Genomic DNA, 21,487 nt, shown 5'->3' on the forward strand with positions numbered 1-21,487 from the left:
ATAAAAGCGACAATCTGTAGGACAACAATTCTCGGCATGGCCGCCAGGGGTAGTGGTTTCCCGACAGCCGCAGCCGCAGCAAGCGGAGGGTGCGTTCCCGCAGCAACAGGGAAGATGGCAGCGCTCACATCTCTCAGCCAGGTAAAGAGGCAATCTTTCTCTCCGACACCTTTCAAACAAAGGCTACAACGACCCGACAATGTAGTGTTCCACGACCTCTTCGTGTTGTTGGTGGTTGTCGGTCCGTCATAATATTACGATTTGGAGGGGAAAGGCTTGCCCCAAAGAGACGCTCAGCTGGTCGAACCAGGCCCAGTGCGGTACCGTTACGCAGTGGGTTTGCTAGCCTTCTCTGCCACTGGCTAGCTGCAGCTCTTTTACCAAGACATGACACCTACATAAATCGCCTGTGACGCCTTTTAAAACCGGAATTTCAAACATAATGCCAGAGAAGCCTCCGTGGGTAGTGTTATGCGTCCCCACCGGCCGTAAAGGAAGCGAATGTTGAGTGCTGGGGAGAGGGGGGTTAGCATGCCGCAGCTAGCCTAGCATTGAGCCTAGCGGTCGGATTGAGCCAAGCAGGCTAACGTCAGATAATCTCTGCTGTGATAAATTGATGCTGATGTGAGTTGCTGCTTGAACGACAACAAACTGTGGCGGGTGTAAGTACATTAGTGGTCTTTTAATCTCACAATGCTTTAGCTTCAGTGGTGTTTAGTTGTTTTCTCACGGAAAGCATGCCAACTGCGATTCTGTTACGATGTAATTGATTTGTAATTACTCTTATATATTGTATTTACGGTGCCTATTGCAGTAGCATATTTTAATTGTCTGCACGCTGTGCAGTCAAAAGCCTCTGCTAGACCTCAGCATGAATGTCAGAGAAGCACAGTCTAATGGTGCGTTGACACTTGTCATTTTTGATCCGGTTAATATGGTTGTGCAAGTGTGAGTACAGTCCAGGAGCAACAAGACCAGACCAATCTAGACCGCCTAAGGGTGTGTTGTAGTCCGGCACTCTTTGCCAGATCAAGAATGTTAAAAATAGATATTTGAGTTCACACCTGTACTTTAGTCAGTGGATCAAATGCACCCAATTAATCATGTGCATAAATGTGCACCTTGATTGGACGGGGTATGAGACGAGCACATTTTCCGATGACTTCACGCTCACAAAATTGCAGATGTTGCACACTTTCCTTTCTATAGCACATCCAACCCAGATAGAAGGATTGGAAAAATATGTAAAGACACACAAAGGTTTCCAGCTGGTTCCATCAGGTTACATCCCAGCTGGCTAAAGAATCGTTCATAGAAAGGGAAGTGTACGACAATGTCGCATTATTTCATGGGCATGAGGTTGTCGGAAACTTACACTGTCCTATCAACTTTAAGCATACTATTTTTAAAAGGGTGCATTGTTTGTATCAAAAATACAAGTGTTGTTCACATTTTTTGTCTGGACCAGTATGACTGCACCAATAATGTGATGCACTATGTAGTACTGCCATTTCGTAGTGCTGTATATTTTTCCCTAATGCCCTTGATGTCCAACCCCTGCCACTGTCTAATACAGATGTCAAGTGGGAGCCCTGTCTTTGAAAACTTTTACAGACAGGTAATATGACGAATAGACATAACTTTGAATTATTATTATTATTACTGCCGTAGTTATGGTTAAGGTTAAGTTAAGGTTTCATGTGTTCAAGGTGGATCCAGGAAACACTGGGAGAGTGGGACCAACAGAAGCTGCGCTGTTCTTGAAAAAGTCGGGACTTCCAGACCTCACACTGGGAAAGGTGGGTGCATTGACGCGTAGGTGTGTTGAAAAAACAGGAGTCAAGGCGTGGATCCTTGTGGCACTCCCAAGTGTTGTGTTGCAATGAAACGATGATACAATCCTGCACACAAAGGTGGATATTTGTAATATTTTGATTCCTTTGTTCTGCAAGAGCTGCATGAGAGGGTCAAAATAATACAAACAGCGCTCATGGTACAAGCTCAATGATAAGCGAGTTACATATCGATCAAAACATGTATTGGAGGGCAGACATGATAATTGAGCAATAAAATGCTTATGACCTAGAGGAAATGACAGCTAGGCCCATTAGCCAGCACAAGAACACCGTACTAAACCACACGCACGCACGCACACACACACACACACACACTAAGACATCCTCCCAGAGGAAATTATTAAAAGCCTTGAGCAGGAAATGGTGACATCATGTGTTCGTATAATTGAGTTAATTTCCAAGAAGCTTATGTCATTGATTGTGTTGCGTCTCACTTCGGGATGGCATGACTAAAGGTTATATTTTCACCACTTCATTAGTGATCAAGAATTCAAGATGATAATGCTCAGTTTTGTTGTCAGAGATATTCATTTGACGATGTTTGTTATTGTGCTTTATCATACGGCGAGCTGCTTCTATTAGTTTTGTAAGCTCATTTACATAACATGAAAGAATGAGCCAAATAAGTGGAGGAACCACAGAGGTGCACTGCTATTGCTATTCACAGACATGATTGTTGTTTCAGATTTGGGATTTGGCTGACCCGGATGGAAAAGGTTACCTAGACAAACAGGTAGGAAACAGTGTGTTGAAGAAGAGGGAAAAAGACGTATTCAACCCCCCTCAGCCACATTGTCAGCTTGTACACTCAGTAACACTGATGTCTTTCCCTCCAAGGGCTTTTACGTGGCTCTGAGGCTGGTAGCGTGCGCGCAGAGCGGCCATGACATCAGTCTGTCCAGCCTCAACCTCACTGTCCCGCCCCCTAAGTTTGTGAGTCCAACTTTGTGGTTCATTTTTTACTTTTTGGGGTTTTTTTTGCTCTGCCTGGCAACATAACCGTGTTGTTTTGTTGTTGTTACAGAAAGACAGCAGCAGTCCTTCTTTCGGCACTTCAGCTGAACCGCACTGGGCCGTCAGGGTACACGCACCCACGCATGCACACAGCTGAGTGTGTTTTTGTTGCTTAGTCTATGAGAAAACAAATGTTTTTTTTCAGCCAGAGGAGAAGAACAAATTTGATGGGATTTTTGAAAGTTTGTCGCCGGTCAGCGGCCTGCTGTCAGGAGAGAAAGTGCGACCCGTCCTGATCAACTCAAAGCTGCCTCTGGACATCCTTGGAAAGGTTTGGATGGCACTTGCACTTGTTTTTGATATCCTCATCAGAGCTCAAATCCTCCTAATTCCCCTCTGCTGCCGACAGGTTTGGGACCTGAGTGACATCGACAAAGACGGCCATCTTGACAAAGATGAGTTTGCTGTGGTGAGTGGCGTCTTCTCTAGTTTATTGCTGCATTAGGTTGACAAATAAACACTCTCACCAGCCACAATATTGGGTACACCTGCAAAAACTTCAGAGTTGTGTGAGAAATGTTGTTCATTAGAGAACTGGCTCTCTTTAGAATGTGTACCTAATTAAGTGGCCGGTTGAGCTAGATGATGATGTCAACTAATTTGCTTAACTGGCCATTGGTACAAGCTGCTCATAGAGAAGAACGATGCATGCTTTCATGATAGTCTCCAAAACTGTCCAAAAAACACTAGATTTGTGTTTTTTTTTAGTCACTAAATTGTTAATACTGATCCCTTCTGCCACATCTTCTTAGACCAGGTGTGTATGAGGTGTGTTCAGGAGCAAAGTTACGATGCCACCTACTGTACAGCATTGGAACGTCAAGCAACATTAACAGACTGTCCTATTTTAGTGTGTTTTTACAAGGAGAGCCAGATTTATTTTCATTCATTCATTTTCTACCGCTTATCCTCACAAGGGTCGCGGGGGTGCTGGTGCCTATCCCAGCTGTCTTTATTTGTGGTGGTAAATAATATAATGTATGGGAAACACTGAAGCACAAACAGTTACTCCACAGTTACAGCATTAGCTAGCCCAGTTGGCGTCAATAAAACCATCTCACGTAGCCAACTTCCTGGATGTTGACAAGCTGTTATGCATCTGGGTCTTGCAGGCCATGCACCTGGTGTACCGGGCACTGGAGAAGGAGCCCGTTCCGGCCCACCTGCCCTCCACCCTCATCCCTCTGTCAAAGAGGAAGAAAAGTTTGGGCTCTGTGGGCGGTGCCGTGCCCGCGCTGCCCGCAAGCCCTCCGCCACCCAAAGATTCCCTGCGTTCCACGCCGTCCCACGGCAGCATGAACTCCCTGAATAGTACGGGCAGCCTGTCCCCCAAACACACTCTGAAGTCTGGACAGGTAATAGTCTCAGGTCAGCGTGCTGGCAACTTCAAATCGTCCCATGTCCAATTTCTATTCTCTATTTCTACTCTCTTGTAGACTCAGCATTCCGTCAACTGGGTGGTCCCCATGTCAGACCGTGGTCGCTATGACGACATCTTCCTGAAGACAGACGCCGACCTGGATGGTTTTGTGAGTGGGCTGGAAGTGAAGGAGATCTTCATGCAGTCTGGTCTCTCCCAGGGTGTACTTGCACATATTTGGTAGGTTATCCTAGCTCACGAGTAGCTCTTAGCTTGGTTCTCCATTGAAGTCAACCACCTGGCATTGCCTTGCAGCTTTAAAAATGCCTAATTACTGGGGGTGTTACGAGATCTCACTGATTAGAACGTGACGACATTTCTCATGTAGAGGAAAGATATCTCGCCAGAACAGGACGGCCAAAATCAGAGTGTGAACTTTGACATCACTACTGTGAATGATACATGTAATATGGAAGTGGCGGCATGACAGGCAGGATTGGAGTCACACATTAAGGACTTTACGCACACTGTTAAACTTGCAATCCAACCTACCTCTGTGTTCCCAATGTCACTGGCTCGTGACGTGTGGCTGTTATTTCCCATTGGAGTTGAACCCCTGTTGCCGTTTTAATGTCTAAGCAGAAGCTGGGGTAATTCTACATTTGATCAAAGCTACTTGAGATTTGTCAGATCAAAACATGGTTGCTGCATTTTATCAGAACTATCAAAACAAGTGATAGTAGTCATAGTAGCATCCGTTTCATTATTGTCTACCGCTTATCCTCACGAGGGTCGCGGAGGGTGCTGGAGCCTATCCCAGCTGTCTTCGGCGGGGTACACCCTGGAATGGTCGCCAGCCAATCACAAGGCACATATAGACAAACAACCATTCACACTCACATTCATACCTATGGACAATTTGGAGTCACCAATTAACCTAGCATGTTTTTGGAATGTGGGAGGAAACCGGAGTACCCGGAGAAAACCCACACATGCACGGGGAGAACATGCTCCACACAGAGATGGCCGAGGGTGGGATTGAACTCAAGTCTAGCTGTGAGGTCCGCACGCTAACCACTATACCTCCGCATCCATTTCACGACTTTGTATTTCGGCACTCTAGGCATCATGGGAACTGTAGTTCTGTTTTGTCACTTAAACATTTTTGTTTCCCAGTTTGTTTTCATTATGTTTTGTCACTGAGTAGATTTAAATATTGTCCATCTAGTCCACTTGTCCTTGAATCGGGCCTCCTGTTGCCGTAGGCGATGTCAGCCTTTTTATTGCGTTGATTTGCCATCTACATATCTTAATTCATTGATCCTGTGTAGAGGAGTCATCCTTTCCTCATTTCCTCGCTATGGCTTTTTTGCCTGCTGCCAAAGAATTTGAACCAGATATCTGTCCTTCACAGGTACATTACCATCACATAGGTTTTTTATATTTTCATTAGCACACCATTCATCAGATATGTGTGTGATTTGCATCCACTGCAGTTTGGAACAAGCAATGTAAAAAAAGACTTTCGGTGTCAATCCCACCTGCAGGGCCCTGGCCGACACCAGACAAATAGGCAAGCTGACCAGGGAGCAGTTCTCCCTTGCCATGCATCTCATCCAGCAGAAGGTCAGCAAGGGTGTGGACCCACCTCAGTCTCTGACGGCTGACATGATTCCACCTTCTGAGAGAGGAACTCCAGTCCCAGTAGGTCACGTTGTTAACACACACATGGGTGGACCATATGGACAATTGTAATGAGACGCACCTTGGTGAATGAATCGGTAAGTCCTGACCCTGAATTAATAATATTTTGTTTGTGCAACAGAGTATGTCGGGGTACATGACGCCAGTGGGATCAGAGATTGCTGCACTGTCTGAGATGAGAAGGGTAAGTTACCCTTTTTCAGCATGTTTGGACATGGGAGGTGTAGATACAGTACATGATGCACTTCAGCAGTGAGCGAGACCGACATCTGAGCTGCTGTTCTCGTAACTCTTCTGCTACTAATTCTTCTGCTCTTCCCCTCCTCTTCCACTCAGGCCATAATGTTCAAGTTGTGGGTAGGTAACACTGGACCGCTCAGGGCCTCCACTTCTAAATGCTTTCAGTCCAAATCACCAGAAAGCATTTGCAGAACATGTCTTTTCCCGTTGCAAGGCATTGGAGTGACATTAGCCACTTTTACGCAACCGTTTCAGGTCGGCAGTGTGATGCTTCCGTCGCTTCGCTGCCCTTTGTAGCCAGCAGAAGACAAAGATGCAGCTGCATGTCGCGGTAGTAATAATTATCAAGTTTTGTGCGCTAGTGTGCATGAATTGAAAAGGATGATAATGTCGAGGCGACCAGTAATGTAGAAGACAACTGGGATAGGCTCCACCATACCTGTGACCCTAGTGAGGATAAGCAGCGTAGAAAATGCATGAGTATATTTTCTTGAATTTATTTCACATCTCAATAATTTTACAGGTGCTCGTCAGGTTAGTTAGTTCCAACTACCTTCTTCATATTGTGCTTGTGACATAAGTATCAAATATGTCACTTTAGTACCAGAGTTATGAGACCAGTTACATCATCGTCGTCATAGTAGTATCAAGGTTTTTTTAACACCTGTAATAATAACATCATTATTGTCATAAGAATCCTCCTAAGCTTTGATGACTAGTATTACAGTCATCTAGTGTAATAAAATAAGTCAATTTTGACCCAAGAGTAACAATGCATGCTTGAGTGACTCACTCAAAACTGCAGACAGCGCTGAAAAGGAAGACAGCAGGGCAGTGAGATGGTGTGTGCTTAAACGGTGACGCTGCATGGTCGGTGTGTAAAAGAGGCTAGTGTCTTATCCCGACCAAGAGTTTCAACATCTGTGGAGGAAAGAAATCCAGCAGGTCTCCTCCACGCCAGCTGTGTCCCAGCTGAGGGTCTGCACCCTCCAGACGAGGTGCCTACTCAGGCTGCATCACACGTTCCCACTCTTATCTTCAAGTAATGCTAAAAAGACATATTTGAAGTCAAATGTTAAGGTTTTACGGTCCCAGATCCCACAGTTAAACACAGTGTTAGAGCAGTGGCGCATAAAGAATCTTGGAATGCCACATAGGGAAAAGTCAGGAAAAGGTCGCACTTGAATTTGCCTTGGCATTTCGCCTGTGACGTCATGAACCTTTAACGAACCTAGACTTGGAAGGGTGAAGCTCCTCCATTGGGACACAGCTCAATGTGTCAAATCAGTTGTAACCACACAAGCAGCTGATATTTAATTAGGTTATCTTCATTAAACACAAGGCACTTGGAAGCTTTTGAATATTCTCCAAAGCCATCTGTTTGGTTCTTCCTCCCCCCTCAGAGTGTCTTGGCAGTTTGGCATTGGTGGTGATGCCCCCCAACCCTCATCTCCAATCCTCTGTGCTCTTCCTTTTATGGCCCCGGGGGCTTTCCCTGTACTTGCCCTCCATCGGCCTGATCAACCTGCTTCTCCCCTCCAAGCCCTAACTGATCAGTTTGTGTCGTTTGTCCCCCCTGTACAGGACAGTTCCAGCTCGGTGGGTTCAGGCGAGTTTACAGGCATCAAGGAGCTGGACGACATCAGCCAGGAGATAGCCCAGCTGCAGAGGTAACCACGTCGTCATCACTGACGCTGATTAAATATTCCATTTCAGGCTGTAATGTTGATTCACAGTGTGATGAATGTGACGTCTGCCCTGACCGCCCTGAATTGATATCCCTGTATAATAATCCCATTTCTCCGCACACATCATCGCTCCCCGCAAACCGCCCCAACCCCAGCAGGATTTGATCACAAAAGTTGTTGAGTACAGTAAAAGTAGTGACTTTAAAAGAAGAAATGATTGTAAAAAAAATCAACAAATTAGCAGTGTGAGCATGACACAGTAACAGCCAAGTTAGTAAACGAACCAGAATGCTTTCCCTCATTTTGCTGCCTTCTACCTCACATGCGTTCACCACCCACCAACCACACACACACGCCTACGTTAATGTGTGTGTATTTTGTTTGCTCATCACTTATTCTCTCCATATGCTGCGTCAGCACTCTTGCCTTTACCCAGTGGAATACTATCAGGTAATCGCACAATCCCACTGAGCCTGGACTGGCATTCACACATACCACACACACACACACACACACACACACATTGTTTTGAGTAAAATACCTGCAGTCATGACTTGGAGTGATGGGGAGTGGGCTTGCATAGAGTTAAATAGAATTGGCACTAAAAAAAAGATATAGCACACATATAGACACTGTGCATTTTGCCCACATTTTATTAAGTTGTAACTTTATTTCAAAAAGGAATACATTGATTTGTCAAAATTGTACACACAACACTCCATAATTTGTCTTCTCATTTTTGCAAATGTATTAAAACTAAAAATCTTCACATCACAAATCACATATCTGTGACTATTCACACCCTTTGCACTGAAGTTCAAAACAGCTCAGGCGCTTCCTGTTCATCCTTGAAATGTTAATGTAAAACAGTCCACATGTTATAGATCCTGTTGATTTGACATGATTTAGAAAGCCACACATGCCTATATTAGGCCCCATAGTTGGCAGTGCATGTCAGAAAGCAAACCAAGCATGAAGTCAAAGGAATTGTCTGAATTCATCTTGGACAGGCACATAACTGGGGGAGGGTTCAGAAAAAAAAAGGTCCCAGTGAGCACAGTGGCCTCCATCTTCCCCAAATGGAAGACGTTTGGCATTTGCAAACATTTTTTTGCTGTCATTATGTGGTGGTTTGTGTGGAATCTTGAGGAGAAAAATGTATTTATTCCATTTTGCATAACAAAATGTGGAAAAAGTGACGCAATGTCATTATTTTCTGGAATCCTAATTATGTCAAGCAAATTTCATTTGACTTGACTTGCTGACCTGCACTTACCTCATGCTAATTAATGCTAATTTATAATAATAATAAGAAGAAGAAGAATAATTGTTAGCTTTCCAATAGGCCAGTTCAATTTTGACAAATGCTGCAGAGAAAAATATTGTTGACAATTTGAAGTTGATGTCGAGAGAAGGGCAACAAAAGGTGCAACACAAAAATGAATTTATTCCATTTTGCATAACAAAATATTTGAGCGTTTTAGTGGAGGGCCTGAAAAGCTATGAGTACTTCTCATTTATTAACCTTTATTGCTCATTGATGTTTGTGTGGTTTTCTTTTATTTCAATGTTCCTTGTCTCTGTGTTTATCAGGGAGAAGTACACTCTGGAGCAGGACATCAGGGAGACAGAAGAGGCCATCAGGCATAAGAGTGCTGAGGTGCAGGTCAGTGTCATGTTTTATTTTTGCTACCTTCACACACGATAATAGTCTTCACTTTCCTCAGTGTGACTTAGTTGTTTTCATGTGTCCTTAGGAGATGCAGAACGAGCTTGACCGAGAGACGTCTTGCCTGCAGGAGCTAGAGGCACAGAAACAGGATGCCCAGGAGCGCCTGGAGGAGATGGACCAACAGAAACATAAACTGGAGGACATGCTGAATGAGGTCCAGATAAAATGTCAGGAGGAGTCTCAGATGGTGAGGAATGAGGGCCACCGGAAATCTAGACCTTGTGGAACAGTCTCCGCACTTTAGGTGGAGGCTGTGATTTTAGAATTTAGAGCCCAACTCTGTTTTAGTTTCATATGGTATGCCCTGACACAACTGCTGCCTGATGATGCCAACTGGAATTCCATGCTGCTTTTCTGTTGCTTACTTGGAACCGCCAGATCTCAACACTCCAGAATCAGATCCATTCTCAGGAGTCAGACCTGCAGAACCAGGAGGAGGAGCTAAGCCGGGCCAAGGCAGACCTGGGCAGGCTGCAACAGGAGGAGGACCAACTGGAGCAGAGTCTGGCGGCGGGCAAGATCCAACTAGAGACCATCATCAAGTCCCTGAAGGCCACGCAGGATGAGATCAACCAGGTTGGAAGCCAGGGGGCGCAATTTCCGCATCTTTGTAGGCACTGTGACGGGACAACAACCAAACTACCTGCGTGTGTGTGTGTGTGTCTATACATTTGTGTCTGTATCTGTTTGTATATGTGTGTTCTACAGGCACGCAGTAAGTTGTCCCAAATCCAGGACAGCCAACAGGAAGTCTCAAAAAGCATTGAACAATACAACAGCACTTTGAATGGAACCCACGGGGGTAGCATGACCAACCTCGCGGACATGAGTGAAGGCTTCAGCGATAGAGAAAACGGAACCTTCCCATCCATGGGGACAGCTTCCCAGGTCAGGGATGAATCCACATGTTTTATAGTGTGCACAGTCGAACGTAAACATATTAAGAAGGTCTTCATCATTTCCTCACGCAGGAGGATCCATTCAAAGTGAAGCCCTCAGTGTTTAACAGCCAGCCTCAAGAACTTCACACTGACCCCTTCCACTCAGAAGACCCGTTCAGGACCGACCCTTTCAAAGGTTCTCCAGCTTCTCGACTGACTGTTTAGCACTCTATTCTTAGCATTGTTAGCGTCATTTCTGGTGTACAGCTGGCAAGGTTTTTATCGCTGTCTTTCTTCTTGCTCCTCTGCTTGACTCCTTCTATAGGTGACCCTTTCCAAAATGACCCCTTTGCAAAGCCACCAGCACCACCTGCAGGTACTTACTCAACAAGACCAAGAAACAGTGTTGTATAACTTATCTTGAGGATCACATGTTCCGAGAGCTTCTTTCCAGTACAACGTTTGACAGTCTGGGAATTGTGGGTAGAGTGCTTTTGGTTAGAGTTGTGCTTGTGGTGCCGCTATTGCCCTTCATGGCAGAAACCTCTGGCCCACTTCCTCCTGCTGCTGCAGCCAGCCATGATGTGGAGTTTCATTTCCGCATCTACTGTGCTGTTGTCCTTATAGATTTTCTGGATCAGTTCATATGTAGCCTCGATGTAGTTTTTTCTTTACCATCATTGACTCATCACAAGGAATCTGGAGTCGATCAGGACTGAGCACCTGTCAGCCACAGGATTTACGCATTGACACATTCACACCTACCAACAGTTTACAGTCGGGGTATCCAAACTAGGGCCACTATGATATTTTACAGAGTATAATTCATTAAACATGCTAAAATATGGCATAGGTGGCAAGTAGACACTCTTGCTTTCCTACTTTGCACTTCCTACTTGCTTGCTTTCCTACTTTAAACCACGCTGGCCACACAGAAGAGATCTTAAAGGTCTGGGTTTGAATCTAATGGGCAACTAAGTTGTCCACAGGTATAAATGTGAGTTTGAAAGTTTGTTTGTATATATGTGCCTGATTGAGGTTACTTTTACCTACATTGAAGAATTGATGTGACTAAAAACAGGAAAGTGGTGGTTGATCTCGCTGCCACATTGTGTCTTTGAGAACAGTCACGTCTTCATGCAATTGTATAATCTACAAATCTCCACTTGGGCCTTTTTTAAAAATTTTTTACTCTAGTTAGTCAGTCCGCACAGTGCCGAGTGGTTAGCATGTAGGCCACACAGTCAGGAGATCGGGAAGATCTGGGTTCAAATCTTTGCTTGGGCATCTCTGTGTGGAGTTTACATGTTCTCCCCGTGTATGTGTGGGTTTTCTCAGAGTACTCCAGTTTCCTCCCACATTCCAAAAACAGGAATGAAGGTTAATTGGCCACTCCAAATTGTCCATAGGTATGAATGTGAGTGTGAATGGTTGTTTGTCTATATGTGCCCTGCGATTGGTTGGCAACCAGTCCTGGGTGTACTCCGCTTCTTGCCCAAAGTCACCTTGGATAGGCTCCAGCATACCCCCGCAACCCTAATAAGGATGGTTTAGAGGCGACATGCATGTTGTTGCAAAAAATATTAAAGCAATTTAGAGTCTCCAAACATCTACCTAAGATAAGAAGCCACACAAGCACAAGGAGAAGCTGCAAAAAAGATGCATTTGGAATAAAGTACAAACGACTGTGCTGTTGCAGATCCATTTGGGGGCGACCCCTTCAAAGAGACTGACCCGTTCAAGGCTTCGTCTGAAGATTTCTTCAAGAAAACAACAAAGATGGATCCCTTTGGAGCATCAGACCCCTTCAGCAAGAGTGCCACGTTACCCTCCAAGGTGAGGACGCCAACGTCTGGATATTGGAGAATGTTATGTGAAATTTTTCAGCAATCTCTTTAGACTTGTATTTGTATGTGGAAGTAATTGCAGACTTTTGAGTAACAAGTATTCTCATGTTTGCTTGTATTCTTTAAAAGTGCAACAGTTTTATTTACGTGGGTATTTATTCTTCTGCCGTCTCCAGCAGCAAATCAGTCACTTCACAAGCAGTGACCCGTTCTCCGCAAGTAATCCCAAATCCAAAGGAGCAGGTAGGAGGAATTCTCCCCTTCCTCCAAGTAGGAACGTGCAGGCACATTTAGAGCTTTTACGTCTGCTGTGGCTTTCAGACTTGTTTGGCGCTTTGGATCCGTTTGGCAGCGGCGCGTTCAACAGCAGTAACAGCTCAGCTGGCTTTGCAGACTTCAGCCACATGGCCAAGCCCCGAGACCCTTTCGAGGGCCGTGCCAGCTGGCAGCCAGACTACCAGAAGGTACAGCTGCGCCAGGTGCTCACAGCAGTGTTGTTATAGCGAATAAACACAACGTCCTCCTTTTTTTCTGCCCAGGCTGCATTTGTGGATGATCCATTTGTCAGAAAGAACGACACACCCGCCCTGCCACCCAAGAAAGGGGTTCCCCCAAGACCAAAACCCCCCAGTGGTGAGTGTAAGTAGCCAGACACAGACACAAGCCTATTCCACGCAGGTCCTGCAAAATCAAAGGCAATGTCCTGGCATGTATCCCCTGGTGCCTTTTTGTACAGTACTCCAGCCTCAACTGTGCACATCCCGCAATCAGATAGATGAGTGATCCCGGACAAGTGTGCTGCGAGAAACTATCCAATTTCACTTCTTTGGTCCATAAATGATTTACTGTATATACTACCAGTTTGTCTTTGTTCGTCTATTTAGAACAATGATATACTCTTCCACTAGATGGCAGAAGGTACATAATGTGTATGTGTTAGGGTTAAACCCAAAACCTGTTGCCATTCATGCATTTTTGCATGGTTGTCCCATGAGATTTAACAGATATAAAATATGTGACTCGTCTCAATGAATGGTTGGGAACTGAATTAGAGTGACGAGGCTACATCTGAAAGTGGAAAAAGGCCAACACAAATTGTGACATAACACTTGATGGGTGGTTTGCTCACAGACACACCCAACAAGTTCCTCTTGCCTGTGTGTGTGTTCTCTCGATATATGTGCGTGGTTCAGAGTAGCAGCATGTGCATATTGTGTTTTTTAATATATCTTCGACCTTGTATATTTAATGTAGTGGTTGTCTATTCAAACAAACAGTGTGCCATGGCAGCCTTGTGCAATAGCAACAGGCGTATCAAGTGGAAGTTTGGGGCACATTGATGTTATGTCAGCAGGTTGAACCGCTTTCTGCAATTTGTGGTAAAGATTCAAATGAATTGTCTCTGATGTAGCAGCGCATTTGCAGAACAGGGTGGAGTGCATGACTGTGGTTTCTCATGGGTGCCTGTGTGTGTATGTGTGTATGTGTGTGTGTGTGGTTTTTGAAAGAGGAAAAAACTGATTGTCAGCCGTGCAGTTTGGCTCTCCAAGTGTCAAGTGCTTACTGGGGCTGACTGCACTGAGCTCATTTATTGTGTGACTGGTTGTGAAGTTTAACACCTTCACAAGTAAAATACTGATGGTTCCCACGATGAGAAAGTGGAGGACGACACGCATGCACATGTCAATTTATCAAGGCCAGCAAAATGAAACAAACTCCCATTGATTGATGATGGCATGGAGTTTAAAGCAAGGGGTGACTCGTAGACTCACAACAATCTACATGCTTTGTCAATAATAATATTGACATACCTGAGGGGTGGCCGCACAATCTCAGTTGGGCATCTGTGTGTGGCGTTGTTGCGTTGTTTTTTTCTCCAGGTACTCCGGTTTCCTCTCACATTCCGTACACATGAATGTTGGGTTAATTGGTGACTCTAAATTTCCCATAGGTATGAATGGGAGTGTAAATGGTTGTCTATATTTGCCTTGCCACCAGCCCAGGGTGTACCCCGTTTCTCATCTTAAGTCAGCTGGGATAGGCTCCAGCGTACCCTTACGACCCTTGTGAGGATAAGCGTCATAGAGGATGGATGGATGGATGGATGGACATGAGGGTGTCCGAAGTGCGGTGCAGGGGCCATTTTTGGTCCACATGCTCATTGTTTCATTTTTGAATGGCCTTAGTCATGTTGTGAAACTATAGTTGAACAAGGAAGTTCATTAATACGCGAATAAAATGAATACGGAAGGAAGAGCAAAAGGGTGTTATGTAAAATTTGTTCCAGAAGGTCTGACTGTAACTGAAACAGATGTTCACTGAATCATTTTTTTCCCATAAGAAATTATACCAAAAATAATTTGAAATGCACAGAAATACATATAAAGTATGAATGAAAGGAATACATTAACATTTTAGGTTAATTCAAGACATCATTCTTGATGCTGACTGAAAACGAGAAGGTGATTGATAAGGTAATTGATAAGGTGATTGATAATCTCTCTGCCACATGATGTCTTTGAGAACAGTCACGTCTTCAACAAAGGTAAAAGTTACCTTAAATGGTTATTTATCCCTTTCATTCCTCATGTATATGTATTCAGAATTGTTTCATGCATATAAAACTATAAAAACATGTTTTGCATTAACATTTTTGAGAGTCAACCACTGATGATGTGATAGACGGGCGACGTAATGTAGCTGACTTGATTTTGTTTAGCTAGCTAATGAGATGCTAACCAGAAAAGACCCCATTGGATTCATGCGGTGTATTAACAACGTGATAAGACATGCACCATATTGTATGCAAACCATGGCAAAATGGTGTTGATTTTTGACCGAAAAACACTACGGGGCTAACCGAGGTTCCACTGTACTGAGAAACAGTTGGCATGTTAATACTGATATTAATATGCTTTATCACCTCCATCCATCCATTTTCTATACCGCTTATCCTCACGAGGGTCGCGGGCATGCTGGGGCCTATCCCAGCTGTCTTCGAGCAAGAGGCGGGGTACACCCTGGACTGGTCGTCAGCCAATCACAGGGCACATATAGACAACCATTCACACTCGCATTCATACCTATGGACAATTTGGAGTCGCCAATTTACCTAACATGCACCTGTAACACAAATTCAACATATTTTCTTCCACTTCTTAGCATTTCATTTAAAATGTAAAAAATGTAAAATATGTAACCTTTGGTGGAAAAAAGTTTGGACACAACCACCATATAGTGATTATGCATTAAGAGAATAGAGAGGGAAAATGTGTACGTTGTTGTCTGTGTAATTGAGACCCAAATAACTGAAATTAATGATAATAAATATTGTACACAAGAACCAGCTAAATTTGTACATTTATTTCTGAGTTTGTCCTACATGCTTCAATTAGTGATATTAAAACACATTGCACTAATTCTCTGAGGTTGTCATTACTTTGGTTATATTGTTGATATTGCATCACATCAGTGATCAATGTGAGGCTAACCTTCTGTCATCAGCATCAACATCGGAGTGCTGATGTGGCCGCAAACCAAACCAGCTCTTCAACCAGGAAACCGTTGAGACCGGTTGCGCTGGTTTTGGGGTTTTCATTGTTTGTCTTCCGCTGTTTTCAAGCTGCCAGATGTTTTTCTACGCACCTTCTTTGGGGAGGGCGGTTGAATAAACTTGAAGAGCTCTTTAAAGAGATGTTTTGGCTGCACGTGGAGTGAAAGCAGTGAGGCTGGCTTGGTGGAATGGAAAGAGGAGAGAAATTCATACATTCACTTGAAGATCTCACAACCATCTGTCAGATGCAAACAGTAAATATCTTAATTCTGACTTTGTTCTGTCTGTAGGTAAGAGTACACCAGTGAGCATGTCAGCGGACCCTTCCAAACCATGTGACCCCTTCCAACCATTCGGCAGGGACGCCGTGGACCCATTCCAGAGTAAAAAGGGCCTTGGAGATCCTTTCAGCGGCAAAGACCCTTTTGCTCCATCCTCAGCATCAAGTAAAAGCTTCTTAGGTGTACACATTCTAGGCACATTCTCAGACCACTTCACGCCTAAACTCCGACACATTTGGCTAGTGTAACTTTAATGCAGTGGCTCCTCTCAGGCTATCAATGATAGCCGACAAAATTCATAACAGAAATAAAATACAAAGACTAAGAAGATCCAAAAGTCAGACCGACAGCACGCTCGCTGACCGTGTGCTCACCTTCCACAGAAGAAACGATCACAGTGACTCAAAATAAGACGACAAATAACCCTCAGTTAATTGACAGGATCACTCCTGTTGCAAGTAATTAATGCGAGCCACTTGCACAGTAGAAACAATCAGCATGGCTCGAAATAATCCACCACGTTAGCGAAATTGCAGTATAACTGTAGAGTAGACGTGTCATTCAGTTAATGCAATCACTCCAATTGCATGTAAGTGGCAAGCAGCACTTTTCACAGTGAAACAATGACTCGAAATGATCCACTAAGTCAGGGAAAAGTGTAGTTAGATGGGAGAATAAATGAATCATTCAATCAATGGGCTCGCTACTCTCACATATAATTACTGATAGCTGGCACCATTCACTGAAATAATCAGAATGACTCAAAATAAAATTGAAAGTAATCCACAAAGTCAGGGCAATTGCATTAAAAGGCCAGAATAGATGTGTCATTTCACTGATGGGATCACGAGTTTGACAGTCCACACCTTTCACAGTGGAATGACTCACAATAAGACTGGAAGTAATTCACAAAGTAAAATGGCAGATTATACATGTCTATTCATTAATGAGATCGCTCCTCGCAGGAAATTAATAACAGCCAGCAACTTTCCCTATGAAATAACCATTCATTCATTCATTTTCTACCGCTTTTTCCTCACGAGGGTCGCGGGGGGTGCTGGAGCCTATCCCAGCTGTCTTCGGGCGATCACAGGGCACATATAGACAAACAACCATTCACACTCACATTCACACCTATTGACAATTTCATTCATTCATTCATTTTCTACCGCTTTTTCCTCACGAGGGTCGCGGGGGGTGCTGGAGCCTATCCCAGCTGTCTTCGGGCGAGAGGCGGGGTACACCCTGGACTGGTCGCCAGCCAATCACAGGGCACATATAGACAAACAACCATTCACACTCACATTCATACCTATGGACAATTTGAAGTCGCCAATTAGCCTAGCATGTTTTTGGAATGTGGGAGGAAACCGGAGTACCCGAAGAAAACCCATGCATGCTAACCACTAGACCGCCGTGCCGCCCATGAAATAACCAGAACATCTCAAAATAAGCTAATTGAATGGTCAATGTGAGTGCAGGCCTAATACTGTATTGCTAACATGTCTGCTCTGTTATCCACTTCCATGACAGGACCTGACAAAGTGAAGGTGAGTTTAAACTAGATCGGATCTCTCTGAAGTGTTTTACGCACACACACAATGGCTAACACGTCTCTGTGTGTCCTAGTTTGGCAACGAGGCTCAGCAGCTGGAGTGGGCCAAGCGAGAGAGCGAGCGGGCCGAGCGTGAGCGTCTGAAGCGTCTGAGGCAGCAGGAGCAGGAGGACCTGGAGCTTGCCATCGCTCTCAGCAAGGCAGAGATGTCCAACGCGTGACCGGAACCGCTCCGTGACTGGATATTGACACCAGAAGACAAACTTTTGAGTTTATGGGCGTTCAAACACACACACACACACACACACACACACACAGAAAGAAAACCACTCCAAGGCACACGAAAACACCAATCAAGACAGATCATCAGTGTAAACTCTCTGGGACGAAGAGAAGAAGCCAGTGATGTGTTCACTGGACCAAGCCAATCTTGAAGGCGCGCTAGCTCGCAGCCACTCAGTAACTTTAAGGAGGGTTAAGGAAGTTCTTTCAAGGGATTTCAGTACACTGATAACATGTTGGACTGAGTGGTTCTGGTGCTAATAAACGCTCCAGGCTGACTTCATGTAGACAGGACTAGACGCTCCTCACCATTTAGAACCTCAACCTCATGTTGTTGTCTTGCTTGTCATGGAAAGCTCATCAATAATTCACTGTGATAAGAAAAGCTCCACTGGACCCTGCTAAGCTAGGCTACATTCACATGGCTAACTTGGCCAATGCTGTGGTTATTGTCCTTCATGATCACTCCTCATAGAAGTCCAGTCCCCCTCGTGTCGCATTTTATTCTGGACTAAGTTTAAGCCTTCCTGAAGTGACGCAATGTTTGCGCTTGCTGGATTTTTACAAATTTTACTGCTTTTTTTTTAGCTTTTATTTCTAACCAAGGACAGAAAATTGGCAACGTTAGCATGCTCTTTATGTAGTTGCACATGGGCTTTTTAACAGGATGGTTGGACTCTTCTCAACGGTTTCCCAATAGGATAAAAGACACTTGGTGTGGCGAGCTAAACAGTATTAATGTGTGTGTGCACGTGTGTGAGACTAGGCCTAGACATGTTATTCCTGCAAACATGTTCTCTGCAGCCACACAACAGATCGCACACCTTTTTATTTTGAATTTTTGAGTGTGAAATTGTACATGGACGTGATGAGGGAATTTCAGCTGTTTTTTTTTTTAACAAATGTTTTTGCGCTTTTTATTTTCGCGAGCGGCTTGTGACTTCAACATGTTTTAATGTTAAAACGGCGCGCTGTAGTTGACTTTGACAGGGGGAGCGTACCAACAGGCGACTGGAAAGATGTGAAACATGTCTCACACGTCATCATTTGTTGACCACTCAACTTGCTTGAAGCTGCGAATGGAAGACGCTCTGTGCAGAGATGACGTCAACGTATCACCTCAGAAATGCACAGTGGTGTGGAAGTGTTTGCCCCATCAGACTAATGTAAATATTAGTCTTTGACAACACAACAGAACACAAAATTCAGCTTTTAAAGGAAACTTTAAACTGCTCAGGCCACTCTTAACAGCAGCAACTGCAATCAAGTGTTTGCGTCAATTTGCAATGAGTCTTTTACAGGGCTGTGGTTGTAATTCTGCCACACTGGAGGGTTTTCCAGCATGAACTGCTTTTTTCAGGGCATGCCACAGCATCTCAATAAGATTCAGGACAGAACTTTGACTGATCAGATGGTCGGACATTCTCCTTCAGGATTTTTTGGTAGACAGCAGAATTCATGGTTCCATTTATCACAGCAAGGCTTCCAGGTCCTGAAGCAGCAAAACAGACCCAGACCATCACACTACCACCACTATATTTTACTGTTGGTATCTTTTTCTGAAATGCGGCACTATTACGCCAGACGTAATAGTGGGACTCCTAAAAAGTTCAACTTTTGTTGTGTCAGATAACGTATTTTCCTAAAGGTCTTGGGGATCATCCAGAAAATGGAGATGAGCCTTAATCTTTTTTTTGTTCAGCAGTGGTTTTCCTCTTGGAACTCTTTCATGCTGGAGGTTTTTTCCTGGTGTCTTTCGTATGGTGGGATCATGACCTTAACTGAGGAATGAGAGGCTCCTAGCGCTTTGGATGTTGTGGGGTCTTTTGTGACTTCTTGAATAAGTGCTTACTGCGCTCTTGGGGTAATTTTGGTTGGCTGGCCACTCCTGTGAAGGTTCACCACTGTTCCATGTTTTCGCCATTTGAGGGTAATGGCTCTCACTGTGGTGCACTGGAGTCCTAAAGCTTTAGATATGGCTTTTTAACCTTTTCCACACTGTTAGATGTCAATTCATCTTATGTTTTAATCACTTTTTCACACAAGGTCATGTAGGTTTGAAGTTTTTTCTTCAGTTTAATTTAAAAAACACATTTTCTCTGCAGTTGTGTTGTCATTGACTAATATTTAAATTTGATCTGATGATCTTAAACATTTAAGCATGACAAACATGCAAAAAAGACACCAGGAAAGGGGCAAACCCTTTCACACCACTGTATTGTATTTATCATGTCACGAGCTAGTTTTTGCTTCCTTGGGTTGCTGATGCTGATTTTGGTTGTCAATCAAAGCCACTGTTGGGTGCTACTGTAATGATACAGTACTGGATGAATGCTATAATACTTACATATGTTTGTATCATGCAGAAACATAATTTCAAGACCAATTATCACATTTAATGACTTAATGAAGTATTCTTCCTGGCCACCAGAAGCAGCAGTTGTTGAACAAACCACAAAAAACTTTAAAAAAAAAGCTACAAATGTTCTATTGGATAACCTGTGGATAGTTAGTCATACAGTACCTGAAGTGTTTGGAGGCAGTTGCTCATTTAATAGCAGAGGAAATGTCTCCAAACCAGTGCTGTCTACTGAATCTATGTGATGAAATATCCACCCAGGACCGTACAAAAAGATGACTTTGTACTGTACAACGAACAAATGACTTCTTATTCCACTAACTTGAACATTGTTTGACCCAAATGCTTGCATGGAACTCCTTTTAATGTGAAAATTGGTTAAGTTTAAGTTGGGAGGCTGCCACGTTTAGAAATTTCTTATAAACGAGTGGCTTGATGTTTCCAGGATTATTTGCCAACAATCCCAAAACGGGACCTTGTATCTTTTCGGTTAGGAATGTGGCAGGATATGTTGCTCATTGGCAGGTAGCTGCTACATCGCCACTATTGCTCCTTGTCCACTTGTGGTGGAAAAGTGCTAGCATAATCAGAAAAGACCCCACAAATCGTATTGCTGTCAGCTGCAGTGGAGCACTTGAGTACATTTTAGATGTTTGTTTCTAACCTCATCTGTTCCATCAAGCCCTACTGTGAACCTTTGACCTCAGCTGTGCAGCGTGTACTGCTCTTACGGTACCGTCGTTCATACTGTACTTGTCTCCATTGTGCAATAGATGTTATATTTTTTTGGTGTTTTTCACCAGTTGGATGTTTTATGCACTTGCAGCCTCTCCATAATGCTTCTGATTCATTTGGGGGAAATGACTGACAAATGCTTTTGGAAGTCTAAGTGAGCGTTAGAAGTTAAGTTTTAACAATGTTTCTAAGAATGCTGACAAGCCGTTAACCTTTCATGTTCCTCCTCCTCCTCCTCCCCTCCTTAATCCCAGCTGTTTTTCTATGGAAATGCATAACGGTGTGTATAGTTCCATGTCTCTTCTGTAAAATGTTACAAAGCGGAGGGCTGCGTCTCCTGTTTACTTATGTTGACAAAAAAACTGACTTCTACCTAACGTGTCTCCTTTTCTTCATTGGC

At 43.9% G+C, this 21,487-nt stretch overlaps 1 protein-coding gene across 9 annotated transcripts; it reads left to right on the forward strand.

Moving 5' to 3' along the window:
- The first annotated feature begins 3 nt into the window (after positions 1-3).
- Positions 4-21,487, forward strand: eps15l1a (epidermal growth factor receptor pathway substrate 15-like 1a). Of its 9 annotated transcripts, none has more exons than XM_058073635.1 (28): positions 6-141; positions 1,577-1,618; positions 1,710-1,799; positions 2,542-2,589; positions 2,694-2,789; positions 2,881-2,937; positions 3,016-3,141; positions 3,220-3,279; positions 3,983-4,225; positions 4,307-4,470; positions 5,778-5,934; positions 6,056-6,118; positions 6,271-6,291; positions 7,759-7,844; positions 8,280-8,312; positions 9,456-9,528; positions 9,620-9,781; positions 9,973-10,170; positions 10,303-10,482; positions 10,566-10,671; positions 10,801-10,851; positions 12,175-12,311; positions 12,499-12,565; positions 12,644-12,786; positions 12,862-12,961; positions 16,166-16,321; positions 17,690-17,706; positions 17,786-21,487. In XM_058073635.1, the coding sequence occupies exons 1-28, from the start codon at positions 37-39 to the stop codon at positions 17,930-17,932; spliced, it is 2,928 nt and encodes a 975-aa protein (XP_057929618.1). In that variant the 5' UTR covers positions 6-36; the 3' UTR covers positions 17,933-21,487. The 9 variants fall into 9 exon arrangements, with proteins under 9 accessions (XP_057929622.1, XP_057929618.1, XP_057929619.1 ...); XM_058073636.1 differs by having other exon boundaries at positions 12,862-12,955; XM_058073639.1 differs by lacking the exon at positions 10,801-10,851 and having other exon boundaries at positions 4-141.

This window comes from Doryrhamphus excisus, chromosome 5 (assembly GCF_030265055.1).
Source record: "Doryrhamphus excisus isolate RoL2022-K1 chromosome 5, RoL_Dexc_1.0, whole genome shotgun sequence".
In the NCBI taxonomy this organism is placed as follows: domain Eukaryota; kingdom Metazoa; phylum Chordata; class Actinopteri; order Syngnathiformes; family Syngnathidae; genus Doryrhamphus; species Doryrhamphus excisus.